Source organism: Harpegnathos saltator, unplaced genomic scaffold (assembly GCF_003227715.2).
Source record: "Harpegnathos saltator strain DR-91 unplaced genomic scaffold, Hsal_v8.6 scaffold485, whole genome shotgun sequence".
In the NCBI taxonomy this organism is placed as follows: Eukaryota; Metazoa; Arthropoda; class Insecta; order Hymenoptera; family Formicidae; genus Harpegnathos; species Harpegnathos saltator.
In genome coordinates this window covers 179,567-196,547 of record NW_020230299.1, presented here as the reverse complement: position 1 = coordinate 196,547, position 16,981 = coordinate 179,567, and the positions used below count along the sequence as shown (strand labels likewise).

At 31.5% G+C, this 16,981-nt stretch overlaps 3 protein-coding genes across 5 annotated transcripts; 2 read left to right on the top strand and 1 right to left on the bottom strand.

Annotated features, from left to right (window-relative positions):
- The first annotated feature begins 34 nt into the window (after positions 1-34).
- LOC105192322 (odorant receptor 4-like) lies at positions 35-2,921 on the top strand. Of its 2 annotated transcripts, none has more exons than XM_011156374.3 (9): positions 35-206; positions 647-766; positions 857-974; positions 1,480-1,741; positions 1,853-2,023; positions 2,126-2,216; positions 2,300-2,436; positions 2,587-2,719; positions 2,795-2,921. In XM_011156374.3, exons 1-9 carry the CDS (start codon positions 63-65, stop codon positions 2,843-2,845), a joined length of 1,227 nt encoding a protein of 408 aa, XP_011154676.2. In that variant the 5' UTR covers positions 35-62; the 3' UTR covers positions 2,846-2,921. The 2 variants fall into 2 exon arrangements, with proteins under 2 accessions (XP_011154676.2, XP_025158114.1); XM_025302329.1 differs by having other exon boundaries at positions 147-581.
- Positions 2,922-5,681: 2,760 nt separating this feature from the next.
- On the top strand, positions 5,682-15,703 carry LOC105192299 (uncharacterized). Of its 2 annotated transcripts, XM_011156336.3 has the most exons (4): positions 5,682-5,807; positions 9,169-9,479; positions 9,840-10,054; positions 15,512-15,703. In XM_011156336.3, the coding sequence occupies exons 2-4, from the start codon at positions 9,194-9,196 to the stop codon at positions 15,587-15,589; spliced, it is 579 nt and encodes a 192-aa protein (XP_011154638.1). In that variant the 5' UTR covers positions 5,682-5,807; positions 9,169-9,193; the 3' UTR covers positions 15,590-15,703. The 2 variants fall into 2 exon arrangements, with proteins under 2 accessions (XP_011154638.1, XP_011154635.1); XM_011156333.3 differs by lacking the exon at positions 15,512-15,703 and having other exon boundaries at positions 9,840-10,832.
- On the bottom strand, positions 12,386-15,182 carry Golgin84 (golgin A5). Its single transcript, XM_011156332.3, has 7 exons — positions 14,935-15,182; positions 14,271-14,665; positions 13,707-14,166; positions 13,425-13,629; positions 13,100-13,339; positions 12,673-12,906; positions 12,386-12,585 (listed from the first exon to the last, which is right to left on the bottom strand). The coding sequence occupies exons 1-7, from the start codon at positions 15,078-15,080 to the stop codon at positions 12,526-12,528; spliced, it is 1,740 nt and encodes a 579-aa protein (XP_011154634.1). The 5' UTR covers positions 15,081-15,182; the 3' UTR covers positions 12,386-12,525.
- Positions 15,704-16,981: the final 1,278 nt, after the last annotated feature.

Below are 16,981 nucleotides of genomic sequence, written 5' to 3'. Positions count from 1 at the left end.
AAGGAAGCGTTGTCCGAATCTTGATGTAGAAACGAACGACGCGCGCAAACGAGTCGAAGGAAATGCAGTCGGCAGTGAAACAGTATTACAATATTAATAAGATCTTCATGTCGAGGATCGGTGGTTGGCCGACCCAAAGCATTTTCATGAAGATATTGTTGCCGACCGTAATATTATCTTTCGTATTCAGCATCGGTTTTCTCGAGGTAACGCACATATATATGCTCTGTGACTCATTAGGAATTATTGCACGAGTGAAATACGAGGAAAGTGTCTTGTAATAACGTATAAACGACTCACTTCATGCTGATCCAGGCGTGATTGAAGATCACGCGTTTGATTTCGCGAGGTTCACTGGAAAACGTCTCTAAAACGTCGTTTTGTATCCACCTGCCGCTGAAGGAAATGATCGATCAGTTTCGTTTTTATATATCGTAATTACACGATACATTTTTTTATTTGCGAAATCAAATCCTATCAAATGATAGGTTGATAATATGATTCGGAACAGTCATTCGGTTTTGCTACTTCTTTCGTCCTTGTTTTATACATGCCAACAATGTACGTCGTTTTTCACACAGGTAGGTGCATCGTTACAAACGTGCGCGCGCAATGTGCTTGCATAATTATTATTGCCGATTTTCAGTTTGTAAGATTATTAGAAACTTGGCATACCATTATGCAAGACTGCGAATGTCTAATTATAGTACTGATTGCGATTGGAGGTCACGTAAAATTATTCGGCATAGTTCTCAATAATAAAAACGTAAGATTTATATGAGCCATAAGATCTTTTCTTGTGTAGTCTTTATTATAATGTATTACTTGTATATCTTGATGTCATCGTTTTTTTTAGATAGAACGATTATTATCTCTCATCGATTATCATTGGCAAATTTTTACGCATTCTTTAGAAAAACAGATTATGCATGATTACGCTATTGTAGGGAAAAAAATGACGATAAGTTATGCTGGTAATAATGAAATGGACTTGAATTTGACTTGAATTTTTTAGCGAAAAATATTTTACATCAAGGACATGCAAAAGTTTGTCAAATATTTAGTCATACTTCTGTTAGTAGGTAGATTGGTTAATAGCAATGAAATAGCATAAAGTATCATCATTAAAAGTACAAATAAAGTATTCTCATATTCCGTTATCTTGCAAGTGATTATTTTGTTTTACGCTTGCAAAATGACTTATTTTTTGAGCCAATGAAATTATCGACGATTCGATGAACTTTTGCAAATCCCTAATATCTATATATGCATATGCGTGGACTTAATGTTATTTCATACATATCTTACATTCTGTACACAGTGCGTTAAGTATATAATAACGATTATATATAATATATTATATTGTACTGTATTGTATTGTATTGTATTGTATAATATACAATATATTGTATTATACAATAATTGTATTGTATAATATACAATATATATAAAACAAAATTACGACGTATATATTTGCAGTTAGCCTTTATACATTAATGAGCCTATACATGCTGATACCAATAATACCCAAGTTATTGGATCTTGTCAAGCCACTTAACAAATCGCGTCCGAATGAATATCTCTTCGATGTCGATTATAGTTTCGACAGGGATGAGTATTACTATGTTTCATTACTCCATTCGTATTTAACAACTGTGATGACTATTAGCATCATGGTAATAATCGATACGATCTATATAGTGTTCGCTCAACACGTATGCAGTCTATTTGCTGCTATCGGGTACAAGTTATAGTATAATTATTCTTACCAAAATAAAAGAAAGCAAAATATCATAACGGTTTCGTGACTATTAATGCATATTGGTATTGAGCATTTTGCTTATATTTTGAGGCGACGGCTAGAAAATCTGGGGATAAATTCGAAGGAAAGTGATTGGCTTATTGAGAATATAGAGATGACGCGTGAGAGACGCGGTTCGATGGATTGCATACTGCTTAACAAAGATGACGAGGTCTATCGTGAATTAATAGTCATTCTACAAAAGCATCAGCTCAGTATCGAGTGAGTTTTACTCGAGTTTTATCGAGGGAGTATCATCAGCCTTCTTAATATCATAAAAATTTCGCAAATAATTGCTTTATTTGATGCACCTGTGTGTTTCAGATACGTTTCTATATTAGATTCTACGTTTGCATTGTATTCATTAATATTGCTGGCTCTCAATATTATAGTTACGAGTCTGCTTGGGCTTCAAGTAAGTGTACGATAATATTAAAACGCTGACCAGAAATTATTTTATATTTCGTCATTAATTCGAGAGATCTATATAATTTTCAGATATTGTCGTTAATGGATCACAAGAAACAAATGATTAGATTCGCTTCGATGTGTATAGGTGCTTTTATGCATCTTTTCGTTTTAAGTTATCCTGGCCAAAAAATAATAGACCATAGTACAGATGTATTTCATAAAGCGTAAATACATATTTTATGAAACTTCTTCTGACGTTAGCGAATAATCAAGAAATGATAAAGATACAAAAACGTGATAAAATATCAGAGAAAGTCAAACAGTATCTGTGAGTTTGCTATTTCTTTATCAGTCAAAAGTTAATCTCTTTTTAGGTACAATATGCAATGGTACAAAATGTCACGAAGATCGATACAACTATTGAGCATATTGCTTTACAGATGTTACGTACCTTGTACGTTAACGGCTGGCAAAGTATACGTGTTGTCGATGGCTAATTATGCCTCGGTAAGCAAAATTCTTAAAAATTGGTCTTTCTCTTGAAACGCGTGATAAAATTATACAATTATTTGAAATTTTAAGATGGTGCAGACATCTATATCTTACTTCACCGCCTTTTTATCGCTCAGTTGAGTCATGATGGAAGAGATTATATCAAATTATCTTGTAGTAAAATCAGTGTTCATTTAATTAATTTCCGCCTTATGAATAGAAAAATAATTACATTCTGCAAAAATAGCAAGTGGAATTAAAGTAAAATGGAAAAAGAACTGCATCTGTGAAAAGTTTACGAGAAATCATTACTATAAATTTAGTTTCCCTATTCTTGCAATCTGCATATTTTCACTTTATCGAGGCAGATTATTTTGATTGTATTGATAATAAGTCTTATGTCATTTATGTACAAAGATAAGAATTATTCTCGGAATTCTTTTTTATTCGGCATAATAATTCAAGACAGCTGATAGTAGATATATGCTGTTAAGTATATATGCTATATATTAAGTAATAACATAATTTGTGTGAAAATAATATATAAGTATTATGTATTAAAGAATTGTAAATAAAATAGTCGATATATTCGCACTTCTAATAATGTAAAAACTTTACTTACAATAGCACAACAAATCAATTGGTAACAATGTGCAAATTGACATGTTAACTTCAACGATAACATTAAACGATTAAACATGCATGGAAAATTAAAATTGTTACTTGCAAATATTGTTTTCTATCCGGGGCTGGTTATAAAATGCATAAGCGCCCACAACTTTTATTTGACTTTAATTATGTTATAAAACTCATAAACATCGTCTCCTGTTTCAATTTTGATAAAAAAAATTGAAAGCAAAGCAATTTAAAATTTCAATGTAAGAATGGCGATAACTCGAGGACGCATTTCCGGACCTATGTTTATATCAACTTTCTTTCTTGCTTTTGGGTTTTCATTCATCTCCTGAGCGATTGATCTCAACTTACGAGACACTTTATATATTTGTGTGTGTGTGTCTATGTGTCAGTATAGACACACACACACACACACACATATATGTATACATATACTAATATCTGCAATTTTTAGATGCCAATCAAATAATGCAAACAATTAAGAGGTAACATCTGTCTAGAATTTTCAAAAAATCTAAATTTTTTTTGCTTTAAATAATACCTTAAGGTGTTAAAAATAAAGTACAATTGGTTTTATAGTGCAAAACAATTTTTTTGAGCCTATTTTGTAAAACGCGCCGCAGCGCTTTTTATGACTTATGGCAACGCACGCCAGTCCCAAGCAACTGTAAGCGTTTGAGCTCAGAGAATAATAAGGGTTCAGTTACTTGGAAATCCTAAAATTCTCATTGTAATAATAGATGGTGTTAGTAGCTTTTTAAAGCATGAAATATATTGGATACGGCCAGTACAGCTATTGAAAGAACACCGTCCGCTGTGTTTTGATTTTGTACTTTTGAATAGCTTCAGCTTTTGTTTCTTAGCTTCTTTGTTTAGAATATTAAAAATAATTAATACAATGAGTAAAACAATGTATCTATCTAAAAAAGAAACCAAGACTAATACACTTGATTTCTAAGAAAAAGTGGCACGAAAAAATGATCGTTGAATCGGTTTAATATGGAGTCGACGTTCGAGAGTGTGAACACGTCAGCCAAGAAACTAAAGTCATCTGATAAAAATTACGAAGTGGAAGTGAACGAATCGTTTGGCTACGAGAGAAAAATCACTCGAAGAAGGCCAAACTAATGATATAACTGTGTCAAGCGGCAGGACTTGGCGAAAGCACGGCTTTTCATCTTTGTTTGGATTGATAATATTATCGAATGGTACACTGGAAAAATCGTCGATTTACTCGTAAAATCGAAAAAGAAAGATTATAGGAGCCAATTGTTACGATTTCTGCACAGAAGTCGATGAGCGCCGCGTCAAACATTCAACAAACTGTTCACTTACGGAAATTGTAAAACAGCTTGTTTAGCTTTAAAATATGCTAGAAAAGAAGAAAAGGAAGAAAATGTAAATTTGGAAAGTCAATTCTATGGTACAGGCATTGCAGATTAAAGATAAATTAAAAACTTCTATAGTTAAATATAAGATAGTGCGACGTAAAACTGTAAACGCGTTTTTCTCGAAATCACTTTCTTCAAATTGGCTTGCGGCATAACTTTGGTAAATTTTATTCGATTCACTTGAAATTTTTACTGTAACTTCTTCGATATATTCTTCAAAGAAATACATACGGATTTTACGATTAATGAAAAACTTTTTTTATTATTAACAATTTTCTACGAAATTTTTTGACTAAAAGTGAGATTTTCTTTTCAAACATGCGCCATTTTAGCAGAAAAACAATATTTTAAAATTTCCGTACGTGTTTTTCTAGCTAATCTTATGTAGAATCTAAAAATTTTTGGTTTTTTGTCCTAGGTCAAGATCCGTGGCAGCTATGCTGCAAGGAGCGTCCCGGAGCGGCTCTCGAGAAAAGCTACTTCGCTGACAGAGCTCTAGCGCCGCCATTTTGAAAAAGAAAAATCTGAAAAGATTTTTTTATACTCATTAAAACATGTACAATAAAGATCTCTATTCATATTTTTTATCTATTTTAATATGCGACTGTGAAAAATGATTAAAATTATGCTTTCTTTCGGGGACCTGGATAGATGTTACCCCTTAAAAGTTTCTTTTCATGCTTGGAAGATGATATTTTTAGTATGAAGTGCTTCCCAACTTAATTCAAATCTTACTGTAGAAGCGGATGTAGCTGAACCTGAGGTCACTGGTCTGACCATAACATTGCTGCGATATATCTCAACGACGATGCGGACTTCATGGTGGGGTCGCACGTGTCATCCCTTTTATCATTGTGATATAACGTGATTGTGATATATAAGTTCGAGTCAATTCGAACCTTTGCTCGTGTACTTTACCGGCATAACGCGCGTGCGTGACCACGGCGTGCCCTCGACATCACGAGCGAGAGAAACATGGCAACTCTTTTACCTCGCTAGTCGATTTGCGACCATCGGCGCGTGTAGATCAATGATAAAGGAACGTCAACGACAGTGACATTCTTATTGTTCCGCAGGTACATTATCACGAATTCTACCACATACAATACAATACTGTCAAATTTACGATATCTTCTCGGTCTCTGTCACAATCCAAAATTACGTTATATCTTTCGATATCGGTGCTGTTCGTTTTCGTTATAATCAAAAGTTACCGCGTCTTTACCCTCAGTAAACTGAACCTGTATTTGAATAGAAATCGAAGACGTGACAAGTAATTACAGCGCAGATTGAGTTACGTACTACATAGAGTGCTCGCGTTTACTGCTAAGCGTTGTCTTCGTTTAAGTGACAGATTTAACAGTAAAAGAAGAAGAGAAAGAGAAGAACGTTTTATCATTCATCGAAAATATTGATGGCTTCTTACAAATTGTCAAAGTCCGCAGCAGAGATTTTCAAATACATGACTAAACTTATTCCTCTTCTACTTTCTCTATTTTTTCTGGTTTAAGAAACTTCGCGGTTTTTGCTATCACGCGATAGTAATTATCAAGACGATATGAATGACGTATGATGCAAAAATACTTGAGGTTGTACAAGGTCAGAAATAAGAAAAATCAGTCAAGGTGCATTTTGTAGTATCGTATTCACCGTTATTCATAATAATCCCGCTATTCTCATATAACGTACACATATAACGTATACACGATTGATATATATCGAGAATAATAAGAATAATTCTCAGTGAGAAATGACTCGTCGATTGAACTCGACGTTGAAACGATGTGGAATTGATGTCGATTTGAAATTTCGACATCGACATCGATCCACGAGTCATCCTCGCTGAATTGTACAATTTGCGTAAAAAATATAATTTTAACTTTAGGTTGAGAAAAGGAAAGAATGTGGACCGTAGGGAGAGCAATATATGAGAGAATAAAAAGAATTATGTATATATTCATCTTTCTCCGATATGTTGACTAAAAAAGTACGCGCAGAAACGAGCACGGGTCATTGAACTGTGGTGACGGCGCGTGTACGATATACATCCTGTGTGCAAAAAGATTGAGTTCAAAAGAATTTAGTATTGCATGGATCCTCAAAATTTCTTTGAAAAGCAACAAGCTTGCAAAATCGCTTACAATGCAAAAATTATAAAACTAATTTGTAAATTTCACTTAACTCACAGATTCACGTAAAAAAATTCGGTTCTTACATGTGACGATATTAATTAAAAATTTCAACATTTACTTAATCGACGCACGTTTAAATGCTTATTCTTCTGAAGAAAACATTTGATATTGATTAATAATTAATTATTTAAGAATTACCTATCGCTTACCTCAATATTGTTTTCGTGAAAAAAATTGATTGCATTTTGGCCAAAGAATTTATTGCTAGCTATATTTGTGGATGAAAGAGGACATCCGACAGTTTCGAGATATTCGAGATACTTTCTAAGTATAAAAAGCGTAAAAGGAGAAACACTGCTGGAAAAGGAAAAGCAATGTATTATAATCACGATACGTCGTCATTATGTACAATGTAATTAATTATGAAGCAAAGTTCTTGGAAAAACATTCGGTAATAATTTATACGCGCCGCGAGGTCGAACAATACTCATCGTCGGAATCTTATTAATAATACGCTCTTGTTAACACATAAAAATGTAAAACGTCCAGCGAGTTAAAACGATGTCAGTACACACGTGTCCGGTGTATATACAGGTCGGCACGTGTACGCGTGTGTGTGTCGTGTGGAAGCATTCGTCCGCGATCTCTAATAGAGTGTGCGGGGCAGAATGACGTAAGACGGCCTTCCACGTGCCCGCCCGCATCGTAGTCCGCACGTGTACTACTATACAACCTTAACGCTTTAATCGAGTTTTTCCCGCGAATGCCAGAATTATCGCTGCGTTTCATCAGCGTCGTTTTAGCACGATCGGCAGAAAACGCAAATACGCGGTGACTTTAAGGCGCGGTGAGAGTGACTTTACTAAGCATCGACATGTGGCAAAAATAGAGAGTGATGATGACATTCCACTGGCCGTAAAAGAAGTTTAAAAAATTCTGAAAAATATTACATGGTTTGTAGATGTTCATTAAAAAAAAGAAATTGCTCAGCCAAACGAATAAAAGTATATCTAAATATTTAAATATAAATTAACATAATTTTATAATATATTAATATTAACATAATATGTTAATTGTTATATTGTATTATGTTAATAACATAATATGTTAGTATATGATAATTTATTAACATATTATATAATTTATTAACAGTTTATATATCAAAGTTTAAATGTCAATAACTAATTTTTTACTATATGTGGAAGTTCCCAGGTCAATCGTTTAATCGTTATCATCGATTTCTAGTCAATTTCCTTTTTGCTTAATTTTGAGATGTCTTATCTCTTAAATATTTAAATATTTTATAAACATTTAGATATTCAATGAGGAAATAAATTAGATTAAACTTTCGTCACAATAAAAATTTCTCAAGAGGAAATATTTTCAAAATTGTTTAGAAGATTAAAATTTCAATGGCTTCAAAGGACCTTTAATTTTAGTTGAAGTAAAACCTCTTACTTCCCGATATTTTAGTAAAAAGCACGTTATTAAAAGTTCGACTTTGTGTGAAAGTTGGCTAAAGAATTCGCGAATTGAAGAACATAAGATCGATTTGAGATTTGGAAGTCTGTGCAATATAATGGCAAATATCATATATGCGAGCAAACGTGATATGTTTATGCAAATTCTGTCAAACTTTATACGCTGCAAGATACGCTGCGAGATCTCGTGAATATTAATAAAAAAAGGATTGTAAATAATGAAAGATTGGGAGCGCGTGTATGCCACGTGCGATGCAAATATTCTACCTGTTCAAGTTTCCGCACACTAATGTCAAGGACTTTTCGCATTTATTTACCATGCATCATATAGCCGCGCGTCATGCTCGCACGTGGTGGAGAAGATTCGAGGTCAAAACAATCTCAAATATATACGCGCCGCGTTCCGGGTGGGAGTTGAGGCTTTAGTATTATTTCGGCACGTGCAGGCACGTGCAGTGACGTTAACGGTAATCAGGTCATCGCCTGCATTGATCGTGTCGCCGGGCGATAAGAGCGACACAGGAAGAATATCCGCGTGCAGGACTCTATGAATTGAACATATAGCGCTGTAGTATCTAAGATTGATCTCGTGTACAATCTCATACGTAGTGTTATTTATACCTCAAATCGGATCGATATTGTTTTATACTATTGAGAATTCTGCTCTTCCGTTACTAAAATTATTACCAGGATAGAGAGAATTATCATTCTTTTCTTTGTTAAATAATATCAAATAACATCTAAATCGCATAGTTAGGAGCATGTCAAAATTTATATTTATATGTAAAATGTATGTTTAAAAAAAAAAAATACTTATGTTTCAGGCGTTTTTTTCGAAAGAAAAAGAAAATGCCATCGATTTGTTTTACGGAATTTACAATAGCGGGAAATACCGTTAACGCGTACGTTTGCCAACGACAAAGAACACAAAACGCTGTGAATATCGAGCGGCAAGCATTGGACCTGGAACAAATGCTACAAAGCGGAACCATAGGTGAAACACCTCTGACATCTCGCACATATCCCTCATCGAAATTAGGACGTACGGTTTCGAACTATTCCACAATAGACAAAAGTGAAAGTCTTCCAAGTAACACAGACGAACACTACGGGAAGCTTATTGCGCCAAGGAAAGGTATAACAATTATTAAAGAGTTATCTTGAACTTTTGCAACAAGCTGGCCAGCAAACTGAATTTTGCAGCAAACATGAAGGCGTTTTTCTTTTTTTATTTAAATACATCTATCGAAAATAGTATTTTGTGACATATATGTATAAAGTCCTTTTATCGTGATATTCATATGATGAAGATTGCCGCTAACTTTTTTGAAAACATTTTAGACAAACGCTTGCCAGCAAATTCTTAATTAAAAAATTTAAACAAAGCGTACTGCAAACGTTCCCTGATTTTAAACTGATTGAGCTTGATAATTGTCTTATTTTGTTTTAACGGTTAATATTTTGTTCTTGATGCATTTTTGGATTATTTCCATAGATCTCTTGAGTATCGTTATCCGTACGATAACTCTTGTACGACAAAATTGTATCCTTCAAAGACGTGTAGATGCTTTGCAAACGGAAACGCAGAGGATTCTTCGTTCAGTACTAAATAAATCAGAAAATCAGCGTCAACAAGATAGATTGCAAATATCGCAACTTGAAAGTGAGATTGTCTCATCATCCACGGACAAGGTTGTCTCCATGACATCGGTATTACTCGATTCTGATTCAATCGGAAATTCGCTTGGTCCCTCTCATAGAGTTACTTCTACCTGCAATAATCATGATTACAATGAAAATTGTGCATTCGTGTGTAAAGAATAGGGTTACTAATCAATCTTTCTGTGCATTTATCTCTTTGCCCTCCCATCCATATTTATAAAAAATTTTATTCTATATATACATATGTACAAAACACACACATACACACACGCATATATACATAATGCATCTGTATTTATAAATGCATATATAGAATAAAATTTTTATACATGTAATGAACTCTTCTCTCAACGAACAAACAAGTCAAGCTAATAAAAGCCTATCTTAAATATTATAAATTTTTAAATAATACAAACTAAACGAGAACATTTCGTAACCGGAAGCAGCGATAATCTATGATTCTTGTAACATTTATAAACTAATATAGAAATCTTTGCGGCATTACTTCTGTTACAATTTCAAAGTAACGTATTACCGTAATCTTAGAGAATTAAAATGCATTTTATCACATTTATCACATGATTTTCTTTAATATATGAAATTTATTAATTATATCCCTGAGATATATGTATTATAATTATCATACAATTGTAAAACTAAAGTATAGATTAAATGCAGTGTGCTAACATTGCTTTCGATCTGTCGGTTAAATGTAAATATTTCAAAATACATCACGATTATGTGCACAATAAGTAATAATTCTTTAACTCTGTGAAATATCTATCAAATTCTTTTATAAATATATTATTTTTATATATACGCACGCACACATCCACACATTATTACTATTATTATTAAAATACATTGCTTTCATACCATGTGTTCTACTAGATAAACATAAGCAATTATGTTAAATAAAATGCATTTTAACTCTTCAAGATTACGGTAATACGTTATTTTGGAATTGTAACAGAGATAATGCCGCAAAGATTTCTATATTAGTTTATAAATGTTTGTAATTAGTTTATAATTACAAGAATCATAGATTATCGCTGCTTCCGGTTACGAAATGTTCTCGTTTGGTTTAGATTATTTAAAAATTTATAATATTTAAGATAGGCTTTTATTGGCCTGACTTGTTTGTTCGTTGAGAGAAGAGTTCATTATATGTATAAAAAAAATTTTACTTATGAAGTACTTCATAAAATTGATTTTGCAGCCGATCACATTTTCAAATATGTTTCAAATTACCAAAAAAAAATCAAAAAAACTTGTTTCTTTATGCGATATCTTCCACCAATTTGGTGCACGATATTTAACTTTTAACTTTTATAAGATATACAAAATCTTAATTGGATAATTTAACATAATTGTTTATGTCTATCTAGTAGAACACATGATACGAAAGAAATGTATTTTAATAATGATAGTGATAATGTGTGGACGTATGTGTGCGTATATATAAAAATAATATATTTATAAAAGAATTTGATAGATATTTCACAGAGTTAAAGAATTATTACTTATTGTGCATAATTGTGATATATTTTGAAATATTTACATTTAATCCACAGATCGTAAACAATGTTAGTACACTGCATTTAATCTATATCTTAGTTTTACAATTGTATAATAATTATAGTACATATATCTCAGGGATATAATTAATAAATATCATATATTGAAGAATTTCGTATATTGAAGAAAATGATGTGATAAATATTCTTTTAACACGAATGCATTATTCAATCAAATTATATGTAGAAACAACCAATAGCATTTGTGCCTAAAAGTGCATGTATTATGTATGCGTCTAAGCGCTACTTTTTATCAATATAATAGAGCAATACAAATATGGATATTTATGATAGAAAGGCAAGTAGAGGCAATTAGATAATATTTAGATTCGATGTAGTAATTAGATTTAATTATAACATTTTCTCTAGATTTTATCGTCCATATAATCACGAAAAATGTTTTAGGAATCTGATCTTGTGTATGCAAAAATAAATTTATCGCAGAGAATATTTAGAAATATCTCAATATAACTAGATATGACGTGATATATCTTAATATAATATGAAGACATGTTAATTCTAAACGAGTATATAGTTATCGGCACAAAAGTTCTAAATTTTATCATAGTTCATAAACACTAACAAAAACAAGTATTGATAATTTATCTCGATTTTTTATTGCATATTTTTATTTTAATACTACCCATGTAACACTTATGCAACTGTGCAATACGTATTTAAATGTATAGTAAAAAAGTAAATCTAATTTAACATTGTATGTGTGTGATTGTAATACTTCATAACTATCACTGAAATTTATTATATATTTTATTTAGATTTTATTTAACAATGATTTTCTTTGTAAATATTATTATACTAAACTGTACAAAGTCTAATTTACATCAAATTCGAACATTATCCTCTGATATTCACAAAGTAGTGAGTTTTTTATAAATATGTATTTTTCGTTTTTGCTTTAAGATGTCATATGTTTAATTGCTGCTAATGTGCTTCCGGTGATTGAGATAAAAGTACTACCAAAACCCAAAATTGGAGCAATGCCTGTAAAAAGATACATGTATTATATAAATATGTCTTTTTATAATGTTAATGACAAAATTACATATCCACGTATATATGTATACTGACCATGTAAATCAATACTAAGATTCTAGCTAATGGATATCTCCTTAGAAAAACCCCCGTTCGGACGCTTATGGCATCCAATGAAGAGTAAGCTCTTTTTACTCTTCTCGTAACGCTCGTGTCAAATGGTGTTTCCATTAAAAACGTGGGAACTTGAGCTTTTGCGTCGTCTGTATCATTCATATTATTGTACGAAATATTTCGTCGTAAATTGCCAACAGCATTTCTATACTCGTGCTGTTGGAAAGATTATCTTGTTAGTGTACATTTTGTTATGTATAAGATTTAAAAATTATTCGCAAAATATTTTATATCTTGCATATATCTATGTGAATCTCAAGCCTAAAGCAATATATTACGAAATAAATTACAGCGTATCATATCATACATATTACTCTATGTTGCACAATATGCAATCTATTATATTTACCTCAAGCTTTTCAAGTTGAAGACGTAACGCGTTTCTTTCTGTTGTCAAGCATTCCAATGCTTGCTGTTTTAAAACCAGAGTTTTTGTAAGAGATGTTAATCTCAAGTCCATTTCATTACTCGGTATTGCCGATGCAGACAACTGTAACCTAAGCTTAGAAATCTCTGAATCTTGTTTTTGTAATTGTAAACTGAATCCATTGCGTTCAGTAAGTAATTCATCTTTCAAAGATCTTATTTCCTGCAATAATATTTTTTTATTAACCTAATTGTTCACAACTGTAACTTCATTTATATAAATGCAATAAAGAGGTGCACAAATATACCTCAGAACGCAGTCTCACATCTTCTTCTGCATCTAACCTTCTACGTCTTTCACTAGCAAGAATTTCTTGATTTTGTAGATTTGTTTCAACTGATTTTTGTTTAATTTTTTCCAAATTCAGATCTGCATTTATCAGTTCTTCACGTAGCATCTTTAACTGGTGACACATTTGTTGATTTTCCTCTCTAACGCTATCGCGTTCCTGCCTATAATTAATGTAACAAATTATATCGTATCCTATAAAGAGAATAAGAAAATTTTATAATATATTAATATTATATACTTCAATTGATTTAATTCCATGACAGTAGCTTCATCCATAGCTGTTGATGCATTATTTTGCAATTCTGCTATGAGTTTTTCCTTTTCTTGTAAAGTTTTCAATGCTCTAGCTTTATGTTGTTCCAATTCTGATCTGATTGAGTTTAATTCTTGCCTGCTTCTATCAATAATAAATTGCAAATCCATTATTTGTTTTGACTGCTCTAATTTTTCTGCTTCAAAAGCTTTTAATTTTTCATTTAACATTATAATCTCCTTTTGATGATCTGTTTCCTGTTTCCCAAGTAATTCATTCTGTTTCACTAAATTTATTTCCATCTCTTTCATGTACTTTTTTATAAATTTATTTTCTTCTGAATCGGCTAAATTATTTAAATTATCTGATTTCAAGTTATTGACTTTCACTTTGTATTCAGGTAGAGAATAGAAAATATTTGAATATCCTTTCATGCCATTATGTTCTACAACAAAAAGTGCTAAATAAAATTTTGATTTTATATTATAAAATTATATGTCACACATACATATACATATATATGTATATATATATATATATAAAAAATACCATTTTGTACATGGACCTCTATTGCTTGTTTGTCTATGCGTTCACAGTCTAAAGTGCATAGTTCAGCATCTGTTTGTGCATCTTTATCATCTAAAACATCTATAGAGATATGAGTTGGAGTTGGGCTAATTCGATCACTATGAATTGATAGCTCTGAGTCTGTGTCATCAGTAGGATGTTCCACTAGTAATGAAGAGGTAGTTGATGGTGATTTCAAGGATTCTGTTGTCCTTTTTGGACTTGGTTCTGGAGTATTTAAGTATGTGAACAGAGCATCATCTTTAGGTGCTGATACATTTAATAGATCTAATGATGTTAAATTTAAAGTAGGACCAATATAGGATATACGATTTGAAGATTCCAATAAAGATACCTTGGATGCATCTTCATTTAATCTAAAAAAGAAACAATGTTTAACAAATTTCTATTTACTGAACTGATTAATTTCCTCCGTTATATTAGTAAACATCATTTTAATAGTTACTTATTGAAGATTATCTAGAATTAAAATTTTATGGTACAAACTTATATCTCGTAAAAAAACGCATAAGATAATAGATAGAGAATAGAATAAAGTAATAGAAATTTATTGAAACTCGTAAAGTGATCGCTAATCAAAATGTTTATCGGCAATAACCTGAAATTAATATATGAACATAATTACCCTGATTCCGGAGAAAGCCACGTAACTTCTGACAGATGACTATGTGACATTTCGTACTTATCTTTATTCAATACAGCCGCAGTATTCTTATCAATTTTATTTAATAAATTTTCTGCCTTATCAGCAAGATCTGACAGCCAAGCCATAATAAAAAAAAAAAACTAATAAGAACTCTCTTGATTAAAATAGCAAATACAAAGAATCATATGATACACGTAACAATTATTCAATGAACAATATGTCATGGTGAACGCGGTGAACGCAACTAAATATTGACTATCTGCTGTCATCTAACGCTGTTTATCAGGAACTAATAAATCTGGTAATTGACTACAGACGGCACCTAGCGATATTTTTGAGAAACTAATTGCGATATTTACCATTTCCTGTTTGTACCTTCAGAGTCTCCATTAAACAATGACTATACTATATATATATATATATATGTATATATATATGCATGTATGATGTATGTATGTGAATATATATATACAGGATGTAGTGAGAAATAATGTTATGTATTACGCTTTTATAATGCATTACTACTTTATTTACACTTTTTCGTATTTGATCTTAGTTTAAGCAGCCGAGAAGTCAACCATCTGAACTTGCCGATACGATACGATGCATGCAACATCTATACACGACTCCGTGAACTATAGTGCTGTCGGTAATGCTAAATCGTGTGGTAAAAAAAGGTGAATTACTTACTCGTTTATACCCTGTATGTATCTTTTAAATATTTCCCAATTATGATGAATACTTGAATATTAAACAAATTCCCATATTAAACGTATATTACTTTATTTACATTTGAGCGACGGATACAGAGTAACTTCTATCGAATTGCAGTAATACTAATATTACTACTATTAATGAATAAAAAATAAATGTCATAATTGCGATGCGCCATGAGATAATCGGATATCGAGAGATAATCGGTATCGTAAGTAAGTAACGCAGTTAAAAGTATCAAGAGAAATATAACATAATGTGCAATGCACAACATTGCGCAATTGCACATTTCTTAATTTCATTAAACATAAGTTAACGGACCGGGGCGATAACGTATCAAGCCACACGGAATAAATTATCATAAACAAGAGAAAGCCTTCATAAACCTTCAAACTTATTTTTTCATACACTGCGTTTGAAAAGCGTAAAAAGAATTAATTTGCGGCGCAACGAAGCCAATAAATAAATACAAGTCTATGGATCTGGTGTGTCTTTACACATCATGTGACTTAGCATATTATTGCCTCAAAACCTTCAACTGCTTAAAATCCTTATACGATCATAACAATTGGATAGGGAGAAGATCTAAATATGAATGTGTACACACAGAGAGATGAAAGAGAAAAGATGAACTAATGTACATAAAATTAAGTATTCCAACGCTACAACTGCACACCATTATCCAATTGATCTCAGTCATCACATTATTTACTGTCTCGTCCTTTCTATATACTCTCACAGTAATTATTGTTTTTGTATAACATTAAACATTTCATACAAAATATATAGAGATAATTTAATATATATGGTAGAAAATTATTTATTAATTGCTGTAGATATAATTTTTAGTTTTGAGTTTTAGTAGTTAAACTCTTGAGTCGAAGTAAATCCAGATAAAATATAAATACCTAGATGAGATGAAATTTTATCTACTTGAGTTTTTAAAATTGATTTCCAAATCAATTTTCTTTCATCTTTGTTATAAAATAATTTCATAACTACTTGAGAAATCTTAATATTGGGACACTATCAATTTTTTAAAATTTGATCTGAATCTAAATTTGATCTGAAATCTAATATCTGAGATTCGCTTATTAAAGATTCGAACAACGTATTTGCATGATATGAGACATCTTGTCGATAAATAATATGAAGTTAATACATAAATCAGGAATCAATACTGAAAACAATACAACGCATGCTTATTTGATTAACATATATAATGGTGGGTATTAAAAAATCCGTTTTAACGATTTTTTGGTAACATAGGCGTATGAATATTCGAATATTTCTTCGAAATATAAATAATATG

Bases quoted from the DNA above. Each gene is read 5' to 3' on its own strand.
- LOC105192322 (XM_011156374.3), top strand. From the start codon at position 63: ATGCAGTCGGCAGTGAAACAGTATTACAATATTAATAAGATCTTCATG. The intron at 207-646 runs GTAACGCACATA...GCCGATTTTCAG, and splicing joins TCAGCATCGGTTTTCTCGAG to TTTGTAAGATTATTAGAAAC. The intron at 2,024-2,125 runs GTGAGTTTTACT...TGTGTGTTTCAG, and splicing joins AAGCATCAGCTCAGTATCGA to ATACGTTTCTATATTAGATT.
- Golgin84 (XM_011156332.3), bottom strand. From the start codon at position 15,080: ATGGCTTGGCTGTCAGATCTTGCTGATAAGGCAGAAAATTTATTAAAT. The intron at 14,167-14,270 runs GTATTTTTTATA...TTTTTGTTGTAG, and splicing joins AGAGGTCCATGTACAAAATG to AACATAATGGCATGAAAGGA. The intron at 12,907-13,099 runs GTAAATATAATA...TCTTTCCAACAG, and splicing joins TTCAACTTGAAAAGCTTGAG to CACGAGTATAGAAATGCTGT.
- LOC105192299 (XM_011156333.3), top strand. From the start codon at position 9,194: ATGCCATCGATTTGTTTTACGGAATTTACAATAGCGGGAAATACCGTT. The intron at 9,480-9,839 runs GTATAACAATTA...TTATTTCCATAG, and splicing joins GCTTATTGCGCCAAGGAAAG to ATCTCTTGAGTATCGTTATC.